Source organism: Aythya fuligula, chromosome 21, assembly GCF_009819795.1.
Source record: "Aythya fuligula isolate bAytFul2 chromosome 21, bAytFul2.pri, whole genome shotgun sequence".
NCBI lineage: Eukaryota > Metazoa > Chordata > Aves > Anseriformes > Anatidae > Aythya > Aythya fuligula.
Window position 1 is genome coordinate 8,214,351 of NC_045579.1, and position 21,000 is coordinate 8,235,350.

Sequence of the window (21,000 nt, forward strand, 5' to 3'; positions counted from 1 at the left end):
GGGCTGAACGATCACTACGCGTGATTTTTGCTGTAATAACCTTTAATTAGAACTAACGGTGAAACCCTATTGTCCGACTAGGACACGCTTATTCCCGAAAAGACCGAAAACTCGGACGCCGAGGACCCGCCGCCTTCCAGGACCCAACTCCCTCAGGCGCCGTCCCTCCCAGCTGCCACCACCCGCCCAGGCACGCACCACTCCGCGGGATTGGGGGGGGTCACGGGGCGAGCACCGCCGGACGGCTCCAGCGGCTGCAGGGGGGGCTTCACGGGGGCGCCCCCGCGACGCGCCCCCGCTGTGGTTTGCTCCGTTGCCGGGGCAACGCATCCAACGGGCGCGCAGAGCGGCGGCTCTGAGGGGACGCCCTGAGTGGATGTGGCGGGGCTGTGAGGGGAGGCGAGGACCCGGGACCAAGAAAGTGTTCAAGGACGCTCAGGATAGCTGTTTTTTTGAGCCATTCCTTATGAATTTTAGGTCAACTGGTTGCCTAAGTGGAGAAAGTGTGTTTGGAAGGTGTGTTTTATTACTCAACTGCTTGTTATATAGATATATATAAATGCTTTGGCAGTGTGCTCTATAAGTGATTTGTTGAAGTTAATACCCAAAATGTGTGTTTAGTAGAAAGCCGTGTGATGGTTTCCAGTTATTTTGTGTGAATTAAGTACTTACTAAATGCTATTAATTCATCTGGAAATATAGTCATCACTATTGTGAGTTCTTGGAGATATTTGTGTATGTAAATATGGACTCTTGTCTTTGTTAGCCTGTTTTTTAAAGAACCATGAATATTGAAGATAGCAAGTTCAGTGATAATAATGAAGAGGACCAAAAAACTCCTTTACCATTTCTGGAAGAGGAAGAAGACCAGGCTGGTCAGTGCTCTGATGTGAAAGAATGCTGGAGAGGTGAAAATGAGTAATCATATTGATAATATACAAAAAGCCTCAGTTCTAGGAGTGACACGATATTCCAAATAAACGCAATTGTTCCAGTAGTCTTTTTTTTTTTTTCTTCTAGTATTACACTGCATCAGGTGTAACTAGTTCAAATCTAACCTTTTTTTTTTTTTTTTTTTTTTTTTTTTTCCTGTAGTATTAAATTTTCACCTTAACTCTGAAAGGCATTTTTTGTTCAGAGTAATTGATGGTGAAAATCAGTATTTATATGGGTTTGATTCAGCCACGAATACATTAGGATCTAGAGCCACTTGGGGTGCTCTAGACATCTAGCATAGTGGTGGCATAGGTCTTCCACTGATCCTGATCCAACTCTGTGAAGTGGCCAGGTGGATTCAGATATCTAAGCTGACAACAGCTGCCTGTCAATAGGCAACTGATTTCTCTAATTGCGTCCAAAAGTATGTTTATGGATGTTATATCAAGCAAAGTATCTACCATTTTATGGGTTATCATGTGTGGTATAGAGCTGGATACAGATTTTTATGTTAAGAAAGTGTTCTTAGGCTGTTCTTTTTTTCCCCTGTCCTTTTCTTGACTACATAAATATTTAACAGTATATAAATAATACTTATTAAATAAAGCTTAATAAATACTTCTATCTTCAATGCAGATCAGAATAATGAGACGTGGAGCAGGGTGTTAATGTAAGATAAACATAGTAGACTTGGCATTCTCTTGCTTTGGTTTCGAGGTGTACAGTAGCAGTCCTGTGTGGTTGTTTTGTGTTTTCTTTTTTTTTTTTTTTTGACATATACTACAGTAATGCTATAATACATCATCCCTGGATCTCTACATATTTTGACTTGGCAGCAAATAGACGAGAGCTTTGCATTTTGAAGCTCAAAGTCTCTTTATTAAACTGTTGTTTTGTTTTCTATTAGAATACCAGCTTGAAGAAGAGTTGGCTGATGGTGGTAAGATGTGGAACAAGGTCACTTCTGAAGGAGCTGGAGACAAGTCTGAATCTAGCATGTAAATAATTCATTGTTTTGTTAGCAGCTCTAACAACAGCTTCTTTATAGTGGTAATTTACCTTTTCCAGAGAAGGTTTGGTTAATTCAGCTGTATTTTTTTGTCAAATTAGTCATAGGCAATATGCATTTATCTAACACAGTGGTTGCACTACGTTCATGTGGCTTAATCATCTGCCCTTAAAGGAGCAGTTATTAGCCTGGGTGGTTTTATACCAAGCAATTTACACTTGTAAAACCCAGCCAGTTCTCTGTAATAATATGCTATGTTCGTATCCCTATAGAACATTAGGAGTTGTTAGAAAAAGAGGATTTTGTCTTATGAAGAATATCAGTGTTGGATTGTAAGTTTCTGAATACATACGGAGTTTTGCACCACTGTGTAAAGTGGATTAGCATAGAACTGGTGAGATGATAGGTTGGTTTTAAAGAAAGTGATAGAGCAGTTTTATTCCTGGTGAAATAAATTTACACGTAACAAAGGTCACGTATGAAGAATAATTCAGTGATTTGAATGTGGCCTTAAGTAGCTGCTGCTTTCTTGACAAAGAAAGATCAAAGCACAGTTTGGCCTACTTTGACAAGACTCTTGATCTCTGCCCTGGAGTGACCTGGCACAGGGTTACAGAGCATGATGAAAAACTGAAATAATGTTTATTAATATATGTATGTGGGAAGTTGCATAGCACATATGCCTACTGCCAGTACATGTTGACAGTGTTGCTGTACTCAACAGAGGAAGTCAAAATATGCCATGATTTTTAAAAATAAACAAACATCAACAAAACAAATAAACAACAACAAAAACCCACTACCTTCAGCCCTTTTCTTTCTGGATGTTTAAGTAGACCAAAATGGTAAGATTACCTCACTTGCAGACTGAAGCATTCTGTACGATGTTCTGAACTAATTTAGAATGTTCCCTTTAAAGTTTAAAACTACCGTTCAGGAAAACTGGAATTTGAAAACCTTAGGTATAATCAAGAGGAACTACAGGCATTTAAAAACAAAGACGTGCAATTAATGCATTAAATGTGCGAGTAAACATTCAACATTAGATACTTAAGTCTGGAAAATCTTGGCTTAAGTGCATGTACTCAAGCTTTTTGTACTGATTACCTTCATTTTTTTTCTTATTATATTGATTATATTTGTATCAGTTTGCTAGAATGAGTAAAACTGAAATAAAGAACCCATGAATGCATAAATGGATGATGCACAAACTTTGCATACCTTTTAAACTTGTCATGTTTTCATTATTCATCATGTCTTTCAATTCAAAGAGAACACTGTTGGAGTGACGTTAATGATATTGGGGCTATGAAGTATGCAGATAGAATTTCCATAGTAGCCTTATACAGGAACCTAAAACAGCTCAACAATGTAGCCAAAGAAAAGGAACTTGTGGTCACAAAAATCAGGTTAGTGTTGAAGCAAACATAAGGCATCAGCATAAATGTGCCATCAAATGCTGGGTTACTTTACCTGTTTTGCATATGGTTATAGTAATAATAATTTACACTTTTCAAAAAAATAAAACATTAATATTGATATTAAAGAAGAGGGGTTTGATCTGGAAGAATTACATGTTAATTCCTCTGCTATGTTTGCACAATTCTGTGGGTTCAACAGTCAGAAACAATAAATGGAAAAATCATTGTAAACGTTTTCTTAACTGTGATGGAAATGTTACATTGGAATTGGTGAAGTTACTCACCTACTTTAAAATAAGCACCTGCTATGAGTGTTTTGCTGTGTAAAGGTCAAAAAACTTTCATTGGCAGCAAATGTATCTGAAGAAGGCTAGTGTAAAAGTGCTGTTTATGCTGTTGTCTTTTTTGGTAATATAGATGAAGTTAGACTAAACTCTTGTTACTCTTCTGGATTTTTAGAGAAAATAATTGAAATTAACAGGGGCTTCTAAAGAACCTCATAAGATGTAAACGTGGGATGGTAGTGGGGAGTTGGGGGGCTTGAAGGAATCCCAGCTGTGATTCTTGACCTTCAAAGAGTTTAATGGGACAGAGCAGAGAACTTGGAAAATGTAAACAATCTGTTTATTTGTTTCAGAGACGAGCTGACTACCTGCCAGCTGCGGATCAAAATGCTAGGAAAGCAGCTGGAGTACATAGACGTTGAAATACAAAAAGAGAAGGAGGCTGGCAATGTGTAGGTAGAGAATATTTCTAGATGCCAAAGACATCCATATAAAATCCAAAATAAAGACATCCGCTGTCTTTATCGGTGTGTAATTGATGAGCTAGTTTCCTTTTTTCACCGTGTCATGTTGTTGAAAACCTGATAGAATATTTAAGCATGTACAATTGAGATATTGATTGGTCAGTGACAAACCCCCAAAGTGTTGCATCTTGTGCTGAGAATGGCAATAGCTTGGAAGGCTGTTGTGATACAAGCTCTGTTGTGTGTGTGTTCAGCCAGCCAGCAGAGCAGTGCGTTCACTCCCAGCTTGGTGAATGCTAATACTGCAGTCACCTTCCAGGTGACTTGGTGTTTTCAGCAATAGCTCCTCCTTCTGAAATAAATAGTGGTGCATTAGTTGGGAATCATCAGTCTCTTTGCTTTCAGCTCTAGAGGTAATATTTGGTTAGTTAAATCAGAGTGCCATAAGAGGTGGGGATTTACAAATGGATAGGGAAGAGGTATGTGTTTTGAAGTGGAATCTAGCAACAACTGGTTATTAGATCAGCCTCATTCATTAATCTCAGTTACGTTTATCAGTCTCAATCAATTCTGTTCAGTATAGTCAACCAATACCAGTGTGCTATGTCACTTTGAGAGGTCATGGTTTTCCTTCTGATAGCTATTCCAACCATGGTTTATATGTATGCTATTTTAAAAATTGTTTTATGTTGTGAAATGCACGAATGCCTTTCAGGAGTGGTTCTGCATGCAGGAGTTGTTCTAAAACACTTTTGCTAGGAAGTAGGAGGCAATTTACTGTACTCCTCACATTTGGTTTAAATAGAAAGAAGTGGGTGGCTTGTGTACCGGGAGCCAGTGTATTGTGAACAAACTTTGCAGCTGCATTTTCTGACCTGTGTTATTCTTAAAGTTAGTGTATCAATGAATGACAGAATAAATAAAGGTAGGTTAATTGCCAAAATGGAATGGAACAAAAATAATGAGTTGAGTGCTAATGAGACTTCTGTGGTGGGTGCTAGTACTCCCCGTTCAGGGTCTCTCAGACACTCTTAATAAGGAAGACCAACAAGAAAGACTGAAAAGCATTGTATGAGGTTTCTATACTTATGACAGGTCAAATTGTGAGGACTAGATATGCAGGAAAATACCACTTTTTGCATTCTATTATATTTACCAAATTAATAGTGAAGAAAGAAGACCTTGTAAGTTTCTGGCTTCTGAAGCTCAAATGCATCCTCTTTTAATGCTAATGAAAAATACTAGCTGCCATTAGCGTTACTGACACATAGTACAAAAGTGTGAAGTTAGAGTAGTAACTACAGGTGGAAGATCCATTTCCAGTTTTTATTTTTGGGATGGAGTTTGTTAATATAGTCAGCTCAGTGCCTGTGGATGCTGTACTATCTGTGCACTAATTTTCCTGTGTAGAAAAGTCCAAGGGAGATAAGTGTGTTGCTATACTGCAATTGTAGCCAAAGTATAGGGAGGATTATATTGCCATTTTAAAGGTGAAAGCAGTCATGGTTCTCTAGGTTTGCCTAAACTTAATAATGGTACTTCTTTTATTAGTTTAAGAAATCAGTTAAGAATTAGTTTAGTTGCTTCAAACTACTAGTCGGTGCTTTTTAAAGAAATACTTTTCTGTAAATTTCAACTGATGTGTAATAGTTTAAAGAAAGCTATGCCTTTGAAGGAACAATGGACACTTATACAAAGTCTCTTACTTTGCTTTCTAAATTAGTGGAATTCTAATACATAAATGTCAACTTCAAGCCATTATTTATTGTTGCTGATTTCATTGGGGGAGGGGGGGGGGGTTCTTTCTTTAATATTCATTAGTTCCATTTTCTTTCTCATTGTTTCTTTTTTTAATGTACCAGTGCAGCCCTGTTCCGCCTACAGGCAGTGCACAGGCGACTGTGCACTGAACTGGAGGATGAGAAGGATTTTGAGTTGAAAATTGCTTTGATGCTGAAAGAAAACATGTAAGTGAGGGAATGAGAAAACAGTGTGATGGGAGTCAATCTTTATTATGCTCTTCATATGGTGTTTAGAGAGAAACTCATGAATCCATTAGAAATTGTTTGTAAATACTAACTTATGTGATTTGAGGTCATGAGGTTCACTGCAAAGCCTTTTAGCTTAAACTGTTTCATTGCTTAGGAAATGGATTCCGTGGCCCATGTCCTGAGTTTGTTTTTCACACATAAAGTATTTATTTATTTATTCACAAATTGTGGCTCTAAACAAGTCCCAGTTTAACTGGAAAATAAAATGGATTAAAGGAGACCAACTTCTGAGGAAGCATAAATACTTCTAATCTATGCTTCTTACTGGTTCTCAAAGAACATAAAGGAAAAGGTAGAAATTGAGAATGATGGAAATGATGTAGTAGTACTTTGTATCTTTATGCTAAGTTGATACTGCCACTTGCAACTGATTGCTCATACATGCTACGTTATTCATTTATATGAGACTTGGTAAAACTGTCTTCCACAGAAGGTAACAGGCAAATGTGTTTGTATTTTTGTACTAGAGGTACAACTACTGATGCAACTACATTGGAGAAGATCATAAGCATGAGCTTATAGGCACATTTAACCAAGTGATTAACAAGACTACAGTACATTCTGCTGCAATGTTGCATAATAGCTTTAAAATGCTTGACTATTTATTGTGAGATTAGTGATAACTATATTAATCTGTTTATATGTATGTGTCATATAAATTCCTGCAAAGCATGGAAGAATAAAAACTTACAACTTGTCCTTGAAGCTATTTCCTCTTGAAAAGGGTGGCAGAGAGAGAGGAGGGGAGCTGTTTCTCTGGTTTTTCTTTTTTTTTTTTTTTTTTTTTTTTTTAATATGTTTTCTGGGTAAATGTGAATGTAAAAGACAGAAGAAGCTTGAACTTTTTTTTTTTTTTTTGACCAATGTTTTTGATGTCTTTAAAACTAGATATGCTGTTACATGTGAGCCTTAGTCTGAAAGGTACAATTCCCAGGTAAGTAACAGTATGGTTTAAAACATAAAAAATGGATAGATTGTCATGGTCACCATAGAGCCTTAGCTACTCAGTAACCTCAAGTAAGTGAAAGAATGCCAATATTTTGGTGCAAACAGATCACACTTTGTTTTAAAGGCTTGAGATGTGGCGGATAGAAACTGAGCAGGGAAAATATGAAGCCCTCCATAAACAACTTCAAAAAGATGAGGAGGAGCTAGAGACTCAATACCAAGAAAAAGCAGAAGCACGGATTCATAAGGAAAAAATAGCAGCACTGCAAGCAGAAGAAAATCAGCTGTCAAGAAAAAAGTAAGCGCCTACCAGTCAGACTCTGCTTCCTTTCTCTCTTTTACTTTTAGCTAGTTTGTTATTTTTAGGAGTTGAAAAGATTAGTTAATGGAAGTAATAGTGGTATTGTGTTTCTGAGCCAGGTGTTGGCTCTGAAATATTGTTACGAGCAGAAAGAATTAACATAAGAATTGCTCACGGTCTTATAGTTACACAGGTAAAGATTTCTGACATAATCAACTTACTAAAGAAAAAAAAGAATGACTTTTGACTAAGGAAACCAAATTTATTAGACCAGACTAACTGCATATGTCTGCATTATTGTTGGATGCTGGGACCTTCTACATTTGGGATCAAGTTCATTGAAGCCTGGAGAGAAAATGGACAGCAGTTTAGCAATTTGTATGGTTTCTGAAAATGAGACTGTACAGAGGGCAGAAAACAGGCTGACCCCATTTAAGTACATATTGATAGACTCTTCAACATTAAATATCATGATGATGGGATAAAGGTTTCCTTAATCCTGTTTGTTTGCCTGTCTTTTGTAGAAAAGAAGAAGAAGCCCAGAAAGAATGTGAAGAAAGGCATAAAAAAATGCTTGAAGTAGCCAAAAAGAACCGTGAAAAAGCAGTCTCTTTCCTGAGAAAAAGCATGGCAAGGTAATCATTAACTCCTCCTCCCCCCTCCCCTCCATCATTGTTCTTTCTCTGATGTACAACTGTCTACCCTGTAGTCTTTGAGAAGTCAAAATTTTTCTGCTAGACGTGTCCTCTATGTTACGCTTGGGAAGTTTCTTCCCAGCACTGGCACAGTGGCAGCCCTCAAATCTTACATGGCACAAAAGGACGTTTTTGATGAGATGCAGGGGCTTCTGACCACGTGTAGGCATTACAAATTATTTGAAAAACTTTTATATGTGTGTGGGTTATTAACTGTAACAGAATCCCAGGTTTGAAACTTTGCCAGGTGTGAAAGCATTCTGCCTTTCTATTATTACCTCTGAAATGTGGTAACATAGCTGTCTTGCTGTCTGGCAAAATAGATTCATATGGCATTTCTCTGTGTTCCTATTCTCTTATGGAGGATGGCAAATTAAATGTTTCCTTCATAGGTTTTTGTTTATATAATTACTATGATATTAAATTATTTTGCATCTAAATAAACTGTAAGCATTTGTTACTTTAACTTGTATATTAGGACTTAATTGAAAAAGTGATTGAAATAATTGTGCTGTTTTTATGGTAGTTTATTTTTCTTTAAATGACATGTACAAACTCACAGTAATTAAGATAAACAAACTGAACCAAATCAGCTGATCTTTTTTTGCTGAATAATGTATCAAATATATACGTTAGTAATTATTTTCTAGTTTACCATTAAATTAACTTGACTTGATTCATGCTAACATATTTCTAGGTCTTACAGTTTCTAGGGTTTATTTTTAGCGTGGCTACAAATGGTTGGCTTGTATAAAGTTCAATATGTAATTGTTTAGATGTTGATTATATGAGCAACACCTGTTTTCTAGACATATATCATAATGTGAAACGCATTCTTCGTATTCAAAATTTGAGTTGTTGAGCAAAATGGTTGAAAGCCTGTTGGCACTTTTAATTTGAATGATACTGTATATAGAAGATTCAACTGTTCCACTTTACCCACACCCAGTATCATAGTAAACACAGAGACTTACAGAGAGTATGTTTGGTGGTGATATACACAATTACTATCTGTCAGGTTAAACATTCTAATACTAAAATCTTCCCAGGATTTGAGCCTGAAAGATTTTACTCTGCTTACAGAATTCATGAGGAGAATGCAAAGGAAGAAGTGAAAACTCAGGAGCATATGGAGAGAAGGATACAAGCTGTGCTCTCCCTGAAAAACAGCATAACTTCCAATAGGGTACTGCTGCTGTGGCTTAGATGGGGAATGAGGAAATTAACTTGTTAGACTGTGAGGTTTTAGTGAAAGTAATTCAGTTTTCACTGCAGAGTTGTTATGTGATGATGCCGTATTGTAGACCAAATCTCTTTTTAAACAGGAGAATTTAACTATGGGAGTAATGATGTTAGTATGGGCAGTATTAGTATTTTGACACTTCTACTTACAGAGTTTATTCTGTGAACAATCTAGCTGCTGTGGTAGGGTAACTTTTTTGAAAATAATGCATACTACAGATCATTCTCTAAACTTGGCCAGAAGTGTGCCCAGTTATTTAGATCCCCAAAGAAATACTTCATATGGAGAAAACAAATGGAAGAAAAACAGTTACTTAAGAATTTAAATAATGTAAATTAAGAATTTTAGAGCTAAGCTACCTCCCTCACATGTTTGTGTTCTGTAGAATCTGAGGGAGTGATCTTAATTTAATGCTGATCTGACAGGAGCTGTAAGGGTAAAAATGTAGCCCTGACCTAGTCAGAGCTTTCTGCATCTCCAGCATATGCGCACTACTGACAGCTTACTTGACTATTGTGTAGATCAAAAAGGAGTAAGTTCTATTTCAGAGAAAGCTATCACAAATTTCTACTTGGAAAAAGGGACCAAATTCTGTTTGATTTTCTTCAATATGTGAATCAAATATGTAACTGTGGTTTATTTGGCTTCATAGGAAAAACTTCAAGCACTCCAGCCTTGGAACAAAGCAATGGCCCTTGAGGCTAAGAAAGAGGAGTTGAAAATGAAGGAGGCCACCTTAGCAGAAGGAGGCAATGTTGCCAAGGAAATTTTTCTCCATAAACGACTGTTACAGCATGAAAGAGAGAAACAGTAAGTATTCATTCTGATACCGCTCTCCCAGTTGCTTACTGATGCTCATGCAGAAACACATTGGATCTCTTAATCAGATTCTGAAAACATGACACACATAGTACTGTCTCAAGAGAGAACTCATTCTTGTACTCTGCATGTATGATATATGTGTAGCCTGTTTTAAGCAACTTGAAATTTGAGCTTATGTATTATTCAGAGAACCAAAGTTTGGAGCCTGTGTTCTGATTACTGCAAAGGAGATAAACTACCCCAGGAGGGCAATTCAGTGAATCTAAACTGGATGCTTGAAATAACTGTACTTCTGTGTTTCCTGAACACTGTCCATATAAACACTGAGTGGCTTTCTTAGGCTTTTACAGACCAGCTTTGGAAGATTGCACTGTAGTAAGGTCAGAAACGATGTACTCTCCTTCCTGCTTTTTTTGGTCAAAATCGCTCTTCTGCCTTTTAGCACAATTGACAGGAATGTGCTTGTATCTCCTCTGCTCTAGTGCAAAGCTTAATAATTTCATTAACTCCATATGAAGATGAATTTGAGCTAAGGTACTAAACAGAGACTAAATAAGGCTTCGGTTTTGATAGCAAAAGTGGTATTATATGCATTCTAAAAATCCTTTTCATAAAACAAGTGGATCAGTTTGTACAGATCTGCAGGAAATATTTAACTCTTCTTAACTTTAATTTTTTGTTTCTTTTCACTTTGCTTGGTTTTTCGCTTTTACTGTTTCCCTTTGCAGGCACAGGGGAGACAAGGTTGTTAGTCTTAATGTTAGCTGTGTTATGTGAAGAGGTGAAAGTCTGTATTAGAAGGGATCTTTAGCCTCCATAATATCTGTTGCAGAAAATGGTGTGTTAAGCTGCTGGTATTAAAACAGATTAAATGATCTGCCAAGTGTGTCACGGAAGTATAGTCATACACAGCATTGAATTTCTGTCTTCCAAGCTCAGTATGTATGGCCTTACCTTTTACCCTTCTTTCTCTCTTTATTAAATCCACTGGATTTCAGATAGGCAATTTTCTTTAAACTGCTAATTAAGTTTGGAAAACTTTTTTTTTTCAGTAATGATGACTGATATGTTTGAGAACTCCTCAACTTTTAAAATGTTCTAATTTAATGTTATTAGTAAATAACCATGGTTGGTTTAATGTTTCTTAAAATATTTTATTACAGAGCATTTAGAGAACAGCAAAAGTCAAGAAAAATTGAGATTGTATCTCGAATTTTACAAGAAAAAGCATCTATTTGTAAGCAAAAAAATCATCAGTCATGTACTAAGGCAAGTAAGAGTGGTGGTAAACTTACGGATACTTTACCGTGGAGAAGGAAGACGTGGCACTATATTGAGAAGACCTGCGGACATCCAGCTGGAGCAGTATCACAGGTAAGCAAAGGTCTAAGAATAACCATCTTTTTAGTGTTTTTTTTTTTTTCCTCTTGTTTTTGTTTTTGTTTTGGTCTGAAAGATAGGAAAGTGAGGTTTTCTTCTGCCTCTGAATAGCACAGGCTACAACCAAATACCAGACAGTAAAGTGCAAGTGGAGGGTAATTTCTCCCATTAGATCTCTTGATGGTTGCTAATCTCTCTTTTCTAGTATTTTTATGAGATAAGCTTCCTGTTTGTTTTTTGCTTTTGTTCTAATTGATTTGTACAATATTAGAGGGAGTACTGGCCTGGAAAGAAACAGTGGTATGAATTGAATCCCCTGATGAAACTAGTGGTCTTCAGGTGTGTTTTAAAAAGGGGGAGAGGGGAGTAGTTGGTGGTGGAAATAGCAAAAAAAAATTGCACAGCTGTTATTCTTGTGCCTGAGGTCTAGTTTCTAGCCTCCTATAGATGTTTGCTACTATAAGATTTTGTTTGAGTTGTGTGCTTTAGGAAGGGATTGACTTAAGTTGTCCTCTTCAGCCCTGAAGGTTTATAGACCAGTCACTTTGTATTAAAAGATGCCATAGGAGGCTGTTAAAGTAATTGTCCTCTAATAATTTTTAATGATATCTTCAAAATTTATTTTCTCTCACAAAAGTTAAGGTGCTCACCAGCTGAGGAACAAGCTTATGGAGAGAGAACTGCTTTTGTAGGAGATGATGTGCTCTGTGAAAGTGTTGAAGATGAGAAAGAGAAGGACAAGACTTTAGTAGAACCAGAGTTCCCTGGACTTTGGAGTCAGGAATATGACTTGCACAAGGTAAAAGTTGTGATATCTTCCCTTAAAAATCAGAAATAAATAGATGTGGATATAGTTAATAGATGTGGATAAGTTAAAGTCTATAAAACTTAGAAATTATTTTTAAAAACATGTTAATGGATTAGAAAACTCTCATTTCCCTCTCTAGTAGTTATACATATCTGAAGTAATGATACTGGTAGCTGCTGTTTTATGAACCTTGCTTAAAAATAATTAACCGTTCTTGCAGTTAAAATGCAGTCTTTATTACTTAAATACAGAAATTCGGACGTGAGAATGTTATTAGGATACTTGCTGTTTGACGCTATCTTTGTAGTTTTCTCTTAAGGAGAAAACAACACTTCAATTTTAGTTCAGAGATACGTGAAGACATACATCACATCATATTCACTTCTTTAAGTTTTAAAACAAAAGAAAACTGGATATGACTTTCTGTCGAATTGGCAACACAGATTACTTTATGTGGAAACAATCTTTTCTATCCCAAACCAGACAAAGAAAAGTATATTTTCTCCAAACCAACAGTATTCTGTGCTTTAAACAAAAGTAAATAATAAACAGGTAGAGTGGAATTTTGTAGTTACAATCTTAAATGTTATTCCAAGGTATCCTTCCGTATACTGCTTTTTTGAGATGTTGATCTTTAAGAGCAGACTTCAGAATCCATCAGAAAGTAGCAATGTCAGTATGTATCCATGTGCTTCAAATGAAAGAAGCACTGTACCATAACTGAAATGTTCCAGGGAAGTTAGCTGATTCTCTCTGAATGTTTGTTCAGGAAGAGGAGAAAATAACCCATTTGCTGCCATTAAAAACAGAATGTTCTGGTGCTGGATGAATATAATACAAAACAATTGAAAATAAATTAACTTCTTCATATACAAGTTGGGAAGCTGAGTTTGATCTGGAGAGTAGCAAAGGCTGGCCAGGTACTTAAAGATTCTAATCACAGGAATTTCTACCTTGATCTACCGATTCTATGATCACAGTTACTTCCTTAGGTCACAGTGGTTTTTATTGATGCTCCTTATTAGGTATCCAACAAAGACATGGATACAAAGCAGGTGGCTCTGAGTGCAATGAAAAACGAGAATTGTGAGAAAAAAATGGAGGAATTCCAAACTACAGTTTTTCACAAGCAAATAGTGTCTGGTCATGAACCTAAGGGACGTACTTTCTATAGAAAACCAAGCTACGTTCATTTCAAGGTTAGTGGCCATTCTGCACAGTGTCTAACCCTGCCTACCGGGGATAACTTGGGTAGACAGCTAAGCACCACACAACCACTTGCTCGCTCTGCCCTCCCCCAAGTGAAATAGGGGAAGAGGAAAACTTGTGGATTGAAATAAAAACTGTTTAAGTGAAGTGGAAGAAGAGAAAGAAAATAAGCAATCCCAAGGCAAATGCTCAGTACTCCCCATGTGTAGACTGATGCCCAGCCAGTTCCCAAGTGAAAGGTGGCTAGGCATCTATTGCTGAGCACGATTATATGGTGTGGAACGTCTCTTTGGTTAGTTTGGGTCACCTGTTATGTCCTTTCCCAGCTTCTTGTATTCCCCCCAGTCTATTCACTGCAGGGGCAGGGTGAGAAACAGGAGGCCATGACTCTGTGTCATGTATTGTTGGGCTGTAGCTGAAACGTGAGTGTATTATCAGCATGGTTTTGGTCACAAGTTTAAAACACAGCACCATACCACTTGCTATGAAGAAAAACAAGTCCATCACTGCCAAACACAGTGCATTGAATTGAACATATGTTTAGTCAAACCTGAAACAGTGCTTGCCTTTTTCTCTAGCAATCTGTCAGGGAAGTTATATAGTCAGATTAACTAAGATACTTAGTTTTAAATACAAAATAGTTCCTTTATTAAGGAAATTTAAATAATGTTGGAAAGATGAGCAAATGAATGGAGCACGGTCTAATGAGATGTTTCATCCTTTTAAAAGGCAGTACAACTGTTACCTATGTATTGTTTGTAGATGCGTTATTAATATAAGATAATCAAGAAGGCCATGACTTCCACTATGAAGTGAAGGTTACAGTTAGCAAGTGATCGTAATACTACAACGGTCAGGAAGAATCTGAGTTTATCAGTTTATTCCTGTATTATAAACTGCAAGCATAAGAAAGTACAGTGTTCTGCCTGGTTTTTCTTCGCACTCAAAAAGGCTGCCAGTGCAGCCAATCAGGCAGTAATTGGAACTGTCAGAGACACGTGCTGCTGGGCAGACAGCCTGCAAGGCTTTGCTTGTCTTGTGGTAGTGAATACCCAGTTACACAACTTTCATGGCAGGAAAATACAGACCAGCTTGGCACATTAGCTGTGCATACACCAAGATAATGTTGCCATGTCTATGAAGTATGAGTTACCAGCTCTATAGGTTGCATCTTTGAATTGGATTTGTTTGGAGCAGGGCAGTGCTTTCTGGGTTCATACAATACTTCGCACTATAAGCGTGACTGTGGTAAAACTAGTTGCCTTGGTCATTACATGTGTACGTGCTACTCACTGTAATTCACACCTTGTGTGATATTCCTTTATAGTGTGTTATTCCTTTATATAACATACCTTGTGTTTGATATTTCGAGGATTTTGATGTTGGTAAAATCTACAAAAAGAAGATAGTTTTGACAAATGCATCCTACAGTGTTAACTTTTGCAGACTGGTGGGAATCAGTGAATGTCTGAAGGACTTCATCAGCATTCAGTAAGTAAAACTGATTATAAACAAGTTGCTTCTTTTACCTTTGTATCACAACAGGAGATATAACCAAGTTCCGTAGCAAATTAAGATAGATAGATCTTCATTAGATACACCTAAATTCCATCCTTGTGTGATGTGGAAAAGAACTGTGTCTCAGAGCTGAGAAGAGACTTACAGTCTGAGCTGTATGTCATTGGCTCCTGTAGTGGTGAGAGGGTGCAATCCCTAATCTGTGGGAGGCAACGTACACCCATGGATACTGCTAGCCCTGAGCAAGTAGAAAGCTTTCTTCAGAAATGTCAGACCTATTGGAAAAAAAAAAGAAAAGGATCTACTTGTAGGTACAAAGAGGTAAAATACTTCTGCCAGGTACCTAGCAACAAATAACCTACGCATATTTTGAAAATATCCGATATATCTAAGCTTTCATGGTGTCAGCTCTTTATATCTCTTGCACAGTTACAGACATAACATTTGAGAACTTATTTCAGTTGACAGATGCTCTGTTTTCCAATGTAGCAGTAATATTCTAATGCTTAAAGAGCATTATTACATCTCAGTGCAATGGCAATCTATAGCAATTTGTTCTTAGTGTCGTGTGTCTATGTGTGTTTGTATATGTAACCCATGGTGTTTGGCAGCACATACTCTAAATCAAACTTTTATTTTATCAAGGTAACATTTGAAATAGAAGGGGCTATTCCTTCAGGTCTTTCTCGGGAGAAAATGTTAAGTGACCTGTTCTGAAGCTCAGCATACAGTAGCTTATTTGCCTGTCTGCTTAGATTTTACATTTCTGTATTGTGAAAAGTATTCCATTTCTGTTTGAAAACATTTTCTCTTGGTTTTGTTGTTTTTTAGTTCTGTTTTAACACAACTGTGATTAACATATATATTGTGTTTCAGTGTGGCCCAGTTTGCTCAGGTATTCCCATGGCTAGCAACATCCAGTTACCTGTTTTCTCTAGCCTGTTTTCATCAGGCAGAATAGGGCTCTAGTTGTGCCTTAGTAATTTCATTTAGAGTGCAGCTGTGAGACTTCTTGTCTTCTGATGGGCATTTTGTTTGCATCCTAGAGACCATGAAATGAGGCATTGAAGTGACTGGCGGTTGCTATTCAAGATAATTTTGATGCTGCTTGCAGCAGGCAGCACGTTCTCTGATTATCTGCAGCAACCTGCTTTTTTCCTCTTCATTTCCTTTTTGGATAGTCGGGATGTTAGAGTAGTCCAAATTGATAATGGAAGACTGCTTCCTAGCTGTTTGAATAAGCGATTGCTCCACAGTATTAGTAATAACATTACTGAGCTACAGCTTCACCAGTTGCCTTGTATGTAAAGTGACTGCAATAATTCTTTCCTTTTAAAAGCTTTATAAGACTTTCTGAGTAAAACCTCAAAGAATCAGCCTTTGTTGTTTTACGGTTACACTAGAGTTCTGTGGTTTTTCATTAATCTGTCCCTCGTGATGAGACTTTCTGGAGTAATAAATTAATCCAAGTGGAAAAGTATTATATAAATATTCTTTGTCATGTTTCATACATAGGTTCAGTTTGGAATTTTATGTTGCTTATCTCCATAGGTTTGAGCCACCTGGCAAAATGTCTCCTGGAATGTCCTGTGAAGTAGGAGTAACCTTTAAGCCAGCGGTAAGCGCACCTAAGTGATGATTACACTAGGATTCTCATCACTGTGTAACTCACTAGCCTGATTAACAGTTTAAGAAAAATATTTTTATCAGGAAAACAAACTACAATTCTAGAACTGTGTGCATGTTCAAGCGCTGTTGCATTGTAATATGACGTTTTCTAAGGGTGCATTTTAGAAAAATGCTTATCAAAAGATATTGTCCAGCTCAAATTAGCCAGGCAGTTAACAAAAACTGTCTTGGAGTGCAAATGTAGAATCTGTAGACATGTATTTCAATATGTTAAAGAATGAGTAAAAATATTTTTCATCAGACTTGATCAAATAGAATGAATCTTGCAAATTATTTGGCTGTGGTTTTTGTTTTTGTGTTTTAGATAGATGAAAATCTGGAAGGAGAAGTCATGTTTATGGCCCAGACAGGTTCTTTTTCTGTTCCATTGAAATGTACAGCCAAGACATGCATTGTAAGTGACTGCTTAAATATTTTCAAGTCAGCGTAACTGCAGAAAACTTAAGATAACATAAACATTATTTAAAATATTTAGTAAGAGGTATTTATATTTCTTTTTTTTCCTGTTAAATGGATAGTCTCTTCACAGAAAACAATTTCTTAGCTTCCAGTAAGACCTTCCCAGTATTGGGAGCAGGATACTACTAGCAAGTTAACCAAGTTGTCTGTCTGTTTGGTGCTTGAGCTTGAATCGTATGCCTTTTGTTATCACATACCCAGTAACAACACAGTTGGTGAAAACTGGGCATGAAGTAGCATATTACTCTTTATACTGGTTGTAAACCATGAAAGCTCAGAGAAACAAGATAGGCATGGTAAAAACTGATATGTAGTCACTGTATGACATTGAATGCTTGCTTGGCAGCCTGATGCTAGTAAGACCATCTTACTGTAGTACAAGAGTAAAAATGTTGAACTGTTCTGTAAATGTTATCTACCTCCAGAGTAGCTACCTGAAGAATGAAGAAAGCTGCTACTATGAACAAAACTTAACCTGTTGTTCCCACTCTCATATAGTGGACTGAAATGCAAGTGGCTCAGTTTAACGATACGTTTTTCAAATTAGTTGGCTTCTACAAAAGGACAGAGTGCCCATAGTTTGTCATTATTTGATACTGTCTTTGAAATGATAACAAGAACTTTGAAGTCCTATTCTTGAAAAGGTGGATGCTTATTTAATTGACATGGCTGACTATCTAGGATAGTAGTAATGAATAGTTTATCTTCCTACAGCTGGCACTAGATAAAGTGCTCATTGACTTTGGCACTCATGTGGTGGGAGAGACAATTTTACGGACCATCAACCTGACAAACAACGGCGCTTTGGGAACAAGATTCAAAGTTCAGGCGTCAGCAGGTGACAGTAGTACACGCAGAACAACAGCAAAATCTTCTCCTGGAAATACTGTTCTTAAAACCAAGTTTGAGCTATCAGGTGAATCTGCATTTCTAGGCATAACAAAGTCCAATACATACATTATCCTCCTGAAGCATTGTTATCCTGCAATGGGAGGCTTGGTGCCTAATACGGACTTCTGGACTAGAATGAAGTTGTATGGCTAAATAGAAGTTTCTTTCTAGACATTTCCATTTTCCCTCCTCTGGGCTATGTTCTTAGGTTTGCGGTATTGACCAAAATCAATGTATTTGTGCTGTTTGTTTAGTAAATAGATGCACAATTCCCATATTTTTTATTTTTTCAGAACAACTTACTCAAGGTGCATCAAGTTTCAGATCAGACCTAGACACAGATAATGCACATAATTTAATGGAACCTTCTGAAGAAACACCGCATGAAATTATGCTGGGAAAGGTAGCAAATATCCTGAGTTACAAGATTTTCGGTAATCTAAGCCTCCATCAAAGGGAATTGTCTTGGCTCTAGTGTGAACTGCTTAAGTACACAGTCTATTTCAAGCCCAGTATTACAGTTAGTTGTTAAAATGAAATAGCATTACATATTAGTCCTTTATTTTGATTTATAAAAAATATTTGAGCTGAAGGAGTTTCCATATACATTTACATTTCCTATAATTTAACTTTTTTTGTAGTCAAACTGATTTTTCTGCACTGTCAGTTCATTGTTATATGAAGTCACAAACTTGAGCCATATTGAAGAATGTGGGTATAAGAGTTCAGATACTAGCTCTTATTAGCATTTATAGCTTCTTCCTATCCATAAAAAAGCGGGAGCACTTTACACTGCAATCAGCAGCCCTAGGCAGATTCTTTATGTATCAGGTACATAATCACCAGTATGATGGAAACACTTCACTTAACTACATAATCTACCTGTCATACAGAGTTTTGCAGTAAAAAGGAGCTCAATAAGATTCTGACCATGCCTGGCTGTGAAAACATGTCATCCCAAGCTTTTCCCCCCACAACAAACCTTGTAAGGAGTTACGGTACATTTTTCCCTTGGGCAGTTTATTCCATCTAGTTACAAATGAGGTGTAGTTGTGTGTTTGTATAGTAAGAGCATAAACTCCTTATTTATTTCATTACAATGTAGAGCTAATGACAGTAAGAGAATTTGACTTTTATTAAAAATGTGTTACTTCCTGTTTAGGTTACTGAAGGGGAAATCGGACCCTTCAGCTCAGTCAAACTTCAGATTATATTTATCCCAGCTATCCCTGGGGCAGTACAGGCAGAGTTTGTGATTGTGTTTGACAACTCAGACTGCAAACCAGTAAGTGAATTTGTGTAAGACTTGCTTCAAAACACTGCTGAAATCTTACTTCTGCTTCCAGTAAGAATTACAAGAGCTCAGCTTCTATATTAGAACCAGGAGAAGCAGGTAGAGGACAGATACGTTTATAGATGTAAGAAATAACAATGAGGGCGTTTAGAATTACAGTTCTGTCAGAGCTGATGGTAGGTAACTATAAATCATGTCCCCATTTTTTCTGATGTGCTGTGGTTGTCAAACCTGTTGAGTCTCTCAAATTTCTATGCAAGTCATCCCAATATTCCCATTTCATTAGGCATCTGGAAAATATCTAGTGTCCTGGATATAGAACTGAATGTATTTTCCTTTATTCCCAACCCACACAGTTTATTTTCTTTCTGATACATCAGCATTGGAATTATCTAGCATGCAGTAGTGAAACTGATGTGTGAAGGCTGGGACAGATGACAACTTTAGTTACCGCTTTAGCATATTTTAATTCTGCATTTTAGTGAAAGCCAAATTCTGCCTGGGAACAGTTCACAGAAGCTTGCCAAAAAAAAAAACCCCACCACCTTCCAAGAAGCTCAGTAGGCCAGTCTTGGCTCTCCCCGTGGTCTACAGATGGAGTAGTCTACAAAAGGAGCTGCAGAGGCATACTGCAGCTTCCTGTGGGTACCCCTTCTTTCAGCCCTGGCAGGGAAGGGTCGTTTTTCTCCATGTTTGAGTTATGTGGTTGCTGAGGTTTGTGGTGATTCTGCTTGAGTGAGCAGCCGAGCTCCACCACAACTGCTCTCTCACTCCCCCTCCTCAAAGAGGAATGGGGAGAAAATATGATGAAAAGGGCTCAAAGGTTGAGATAAGGACAAGAAGATCACGCAGTAATTATTGTAACGGGCAAAACAGACTCTGCATAGGGAGATAGTAAGATTTATTGCTTATTACTAACAAGCTAGAGAAGTGAGAAACGAAAGAAACCAAAAGCACCTTACCCCCCCATCCACCCTCTTCCACCTCCTCCCCCCAAGCGGCACGGGGGAATGGGGGTTATGGTCAGCCTACAGCGCTTCTTCTCTGCTGCTCCTTCTCGGTCACTCTCGTCCCCTGTGCTGTGGGGTCCCACCCACGGGATGCAGTCCTTGCTGAACTGATCCGGCGTGGGCTTCCCACAGGCAGCAGCTCTTCAAGAACTGCTCCAGATACGGGTCCGTACCACGGGGTCCATCCCTCAGGAGAAAACTGCTCCAGCCTGGGTCCCCCATGGGCAGCAGCTCCTGCCAGGTCACCTGCTCCTGCGTGGTCTCCTCTCCACGGGGTACAGGTCTGGCCTGGAATCTGTTCCGGCAGGGGTCTTCCACAGGTGGCAGCCTCTGTTGGTGCAGGGCCACCTGCTCCACTGTGGTTTCCTCCACGAGCTGCAGCATGGAACCCTGCTCCACCGTGGTACTCCATGGGCTGCAGGGGGACAGCCTGCTTCACCATGGGCCTCACCACAGGCCACAGGGGACTTCTGCTTTGGCACCTGGAGCACCTCTCCCCCTCCTTCTTCACTGACCTTGGTACCTGCAAGGCTCTTCCTCCCTCCTCTCACTCTCCCAGCTGCTGTGT

General features: G+C 38.0%; 1 protein-coding gene across 1 annotated transcript in view; it reads left to right on the plus strand.

Moving 5' to 3' along the window:
* The first annotated feature begins 424 nt into the window (after nt 1-424).
* The window catches only part of CFAP74 (cilia and flagella associated protein 74), a 41,773-nt gene continuing 21,197 nt past the window's right edge, over nt 425-21,000 (plus strand). Inside the window, 20 exon segments of the mRNA XM_032201702.1 lie at nt 425-516; nt 767-908; nt 1,844-1,934; nt 3,217-3,354; nt 4,004-4,102; nt 5,977-6,081; nt 7,238-7,411; nt 7,939-8,049; nt 9,193-9,295; nt 10,005-10,162; nt 11,338-11,548; nt 12,192-12,353; nt 13,388-13,561; nt 14,944-15,062; nt 16,641-16,707; nt 17,083-17,172; nt 17,952-18,153; nt 18,422-18,602; nt 19,032-19,113; nt 19,291-19,413. Coding sequence (XP_032057593.1) covers nt 785-908; nt 1,844-1,934; nt 3,217-3,354; nt 4,004-4,102; nt 5,977-6,081; nt 7,238-7,411; nt 7,939-8,049; nt 9,193-9,295; nt 10,005-10,162; nt 11,338-11,548; nt 12,192-12,353; nt 13,388-13,561; nt 14,944-15,062; nt 16,641-16,707; nt 17,083-17,172; nt 17,952-18,153; nt 18,422-18,602; nt 19,032-19,113; nt 19,291-19,413 — 2,514 coding nt within the window. The 5' untranslated portion in view covers nt 425-516; nt 767-784.